Source organism: Nicotiana attenuata, unplaced genomic scaffold (genome assembly GCF_001879085.1).
Source record: "Nicotiana attenuata strain UT unplaced genomic scaffold, NIATTr2, whole genome shotgun sequence".
Lineage (NCBI taxonomy): Eukaryota > Viridiplantae > Streptophyta > Magnoliopsida > Solanales > Solanaceae > Nicotiana > Nicotiana attenuata.
In genome coordinates, this window is record NW_017670571.1 from 201590 (window position 1) to 205886 (window position 4297).

General features: G+C 34.4%; 1 protein-coding gene across 1 annotated transcript; it reads left to right on the forward strand.

Moving 5' to 3' along the window:
• The first annotated feature begins 453 nt into the window (after positions 1-453).
• On the forward strand, positions 454-2396 carry LOC109241104 (cytochrome P450 71A3-like). Its single transcript, XM_019407823.1, has 2 exons — positions 454-1388; positions 1696-2396. The coding sequence occupies exons 1-2, from the start codon at positions 495-497 to the stop codon at positions 2308-2310; spliced, it is 1509 nt and encodes a 502-aa protein (XP_019263368.1). The 5' UTR covers positions 454-494; the 3' UTR covers positions 2311-2396.
• The last annotated feature ends 1901 nt before the right edge of the window (positions 2397-4297 follow it).

The window sequence follows — 4297 nt, forward strand, 5'->3', positions numbered from 1 at the left end:
TCGCTGTCCAGGACTTTTCTCTTCAGCTCTTTTTTTACCAATTTTTCTCTTATTTGATCATTTTTCGTATAAGTTTGTTCCTACACATAAGAAACACGTAATGAGCATATTTTCACTTTAAAAGCGGTGTGAACTCCCGCAACTCATACAAGAAATAACAGACAAACACACTCAAAATATGCACTGTTCATCCTTTATCACAGAACATTTGAGTTTACGTGCCAAAAAACAATAAAATAAAAATCATTAGTGGACCTTAAGTATTACTCCATCAGCTAACGTGAGTTTAGGAGAGCTTTCAAAGCGAAAGAAAATATAGCATAAACTAAGTTTCTCTAGATATGTTAGCAAAATCTAACTTCAACAAAATCTACCTTCCTCTACGTACGTCAAACAAAATCTTAGGCTTGTATTATTATATATAGATATGTAAAACAGTCTTGTAATACATATTATAGCATAGCATTTGGCAAACTCCTTCCTTACTGAAACAAATGGCTTTCCCCTGGTATTCACTTGTAGTTCCTGTACTAATTTTCATCCTCTTCCTTCATCAATGGTTCTTTGCTACTTCACATAACCAAAAGAAATTACCACCATCTCCACCAAAGCTTCCAATTCTAGGACACCTTCACCTACTTGGCCCGCTTCCTCACCGCGCTCTCCAGAAACTATCCAAGCAACATGGTCCACTCATGCTGCTTCACTTTGGCAGTAAGCCAGTGCTCATTGCCTCTTCGGCTGATGCTGCATGCGACATCATGAAAACCCACGATCTGGTCTTTTCGAATAGACCTAAATCAAGCATCTGTGATAGAATCCTCTATGGCTCCAAAGATGTTGCTTTTTGTCCCTATGGTGAATACTGGAAGCAAGTAAGAAGCATTTCTGTGCTTCATCTTCTAAGCAACAAAAGAGTGCGATCATTTCGGGACATTAGAGAAGAAGAAACGGCAAATATGATCCAAAAAATCAAACAAGCATCGAGTTCAGTGATAGATTTGAGAGATGTTTTGAGTTCCCTAACTAATAACGTAATTAGCAGAGTGGCCTCTGGGAGGAGGTATGATGAAGTGGAAGGTGGGAAGAATACTAAGACGACCGTGCTAGGGGCACTTGCTGAATTATTAGGTACTGTTAACATTGGTGACTATATTCCATGGCTTGATTGGGTGAACAAGATCAATGGTTTGGACAATAAAATCGAGAAAGTAGCTAAAGAGTTGGATACATTTATGGAGGAGGTGCTTGATGAACATATGACAGGAGATAAAAGTGAACTTCCTAATGGAAAAGCTAAAGATTTGGTGGACGTTTTGCTTGAAATTCAGAAACAAAACGTGACTGATTTTCCTCTTCAAAGAGATTCACTAAAAGCTATCCTCCTGGTACGCATCACATGCTTCCTCAAAAACTCAGTATCCCAATATTACATTGTGTATATAAGATTTTTTTCTTTTTTATGTATATATATTTGATGCTGAGTTCCTTAGCTTCTTCGCGTGTTTACTTTTATTTATCTTTTGAATCCTTTTGGTGAAAATCCTGTTTCCACCACTCCTTATGAGTATAACTGGAGCGTAATTTAGTCCCTTTGTTGGCTACAGCTCAACGTTGGAAACAAATGAATAACAGGAAAGTAAAACTTAAGAAGAACTGAAAATAGTTTGTTTTGTGTTTCTTTCAAACACGTAGGATATGTTTGGTGCTGGTACGGAGACAACATATACAACATTAGAGTGGACAATGACAGAACTTTTGAGGCATCCAAAAGCCATGGAAAAATTGCAGAATGAGGTGAGACAAGTTGCCGAGGGAAAACCAGAGGTAACAGAGGATGATTTAGGAAACCTGCACTACTTGACAGCAGTCATAAAAGAGAGCCTCAGGCTTCATCCCCCCGCACCATTACTAGTCCCTCGAGAATCAAGACAAGATGTAAAACTAAAGGGATATCAAATAGCAGCTGGAACACAAGCCATTGTGAATGTTTGGGCAATCGGAAGAGATCCGTTGCTGTGGGAAAATCCAGATGAGTTCCGACCAGAAAGGTTCCTGAGTAGTGCTATAGATTTCAAAGGATTACACTTAGAGTTAATTCCATTTGGCGCGGGGCGGAGGGGCTGCCCTGGAATTACTTTTGCTATTGCAGTAAATGAGATAGCATTAGCAAGACTTGTGCACAAGTTCGATTTTGCATTACCAGACGGGATAAAAGGGGAAGATTTAGATATGACTGAAGCCCCTGCTGGCCTCACTGTTTACAGGAAATCTCCTTTGCTTGCAGTGGCTACCCCATGCTCTTGCTAAGAGTTACGTATGTGTATATCCTGTAGTATCAATTATGAGACTATTTAATTGGTTGATTGTTTTAATTTCAAAACATTCAGATTATTTAATTAGTTTAAGGGATAGTCTTAATGCTAACATAAAAATGATCCTTACTGTTTAGATGCATCACTATAATGTTGATAATATGTCAACTGGTAAAGCATAAAAGGTAATCAGTGGAAGTACATAAAAAAATTCTCTGAAGCTGATTTAGATGTTTATGCTGATTCTACTGAATAAAAGCTATAAATCCGAGACGGATCTAGCATTTCTAAAACATGGGTGCACCATTAAAGAAGGACAAAAAAAAGTAGTATTAAGTGGGAACTAATCTCTATTCTTTTGGCTAAATAACTCAGTATTTAACCAAGTGCACCATTCAGGCTTTGTCGAGCATGGGTGCCATCAGATAATGATAGACTAATTCTAGAAAAGTACATACATAAAATACCTAGTTTAACGGAAAGACCATGGGTTCACGTGCCTCATAATTTACCCCGTAAATCCACCCCCACTATAAAACAACAAACTCCCAATAAGTTCATAGAGATGAAAATTAAAAAAAAATGGAAATAAGCTCTATATGCTCAAATATATGTATAGATATACAGAAATACTAAAAACACAGACAGCATAATAATCAAGATGACGGTATGCGTGTAAAACAGAAAATAGCACATACCTATCACACTAGTTTTGCTTAGTCAAAGAAACTTTCACATTACCGACCAACTTTGGTCTGTAATGTGGACCCAATTTTTTAAATTTTAATAGTTATATTATTATTTAAAATATTTTATATAATTTAAAGAATTTAATATTTAAATTACCGACCAACGTTCGTCGGTTAATGCAGGGCAAGCATTTACCGACAAACTTTGGTTGGTATATTTTATTTTCTGGAAAATAACCGACCAAAGTTGGTCGTTATTAGGTCAACATTGGTTAAAATTATGAATCGCTTTTATATTTACTATCTAAATAATATAAATGTAATCCGTTAACACTTTTGTAATACAAATAATGAATACACTAACATATACTATAACATGCTATATATATAGTTAAAGTAGTACAACGAAGCGTGTTATATATATATATATATGTCAAAACGTTTTGTTTTTAATATTCAACAATGCATCTAAGTAAGTTATAAGTCGATGAATCAATTTACAAATAGATATATTTGATGATAAATTATATATACTAATTAGGATCTTCACAAGTCTATACCTAAAAGAACCTGACGCTATGGTCAAACAGTCATCACTTACTGTACCGACCAACTTTGGTCGGTAAGTCTGAAAACAGATCTGAAATATACGGGATTCCCCCCATTTTTTCATACCTCTCTTCTCAAAATTTCCTTAACTCCCACTCAATACANAAATTCTAGGTTTGAATTACAACTTATATCTTTTGTGTATAAATCTAATGTTTTGTTTATTAGCTATGAATTAGTTTCAATTGATTAGTGTTTCAATTGATTATCTAACATTGTATTTTATAGAAATCTAGGGTTTAGGTCTTGTTTTAATTGAATTGATTACATATGGTATTATTGAATGTTTGAGTTCGTATTGTCTTGAATAGTTTAGTTAGAATTGAGTTATTAACTTTGTATTGTCTTGAATAGTTTAGTTAGAATCTAGGGTTTAAGATTTGTTCTTGTGAATCGAACTTTTAGGGTATGGGTTGAATTTTTAGGATATAATCCTAACTTTTAGTTTCTGTTTAAACTCGTAATATATAAATTGAACTTTTAGTTTATGTTTAAACTCGTAGGATACGAATTGAACTTTTAGTTTTTAGGTTTTGTTCTTGTGAATTGATCTTTTAAGATATGAATTGTACTTGTAGGATATAAATTGAACCTTTTGGGTATGAGTTAAATTTTTAGGATATAAATTGAACTTTTAGTTTATGTTTAAACTCGTAGGATATGAATTGAACTTTTAGTTTTTAG

Coding starts and splice junctions, on each gene's coding strand:
- LOC109241104 (XM_019407823.1), top strand. CDS start 495: ATGGCTTTCCCCTGGTATTCACTTGTAGTTCCTGTACTAATTTTCATC. Junction 1,389..1,695: donor CACTAAAAGCTATCCTCCTG/GTACGCATCACA, acceptor TCAAACACGTAG/GATATGTTTGGTGCTGGTAC.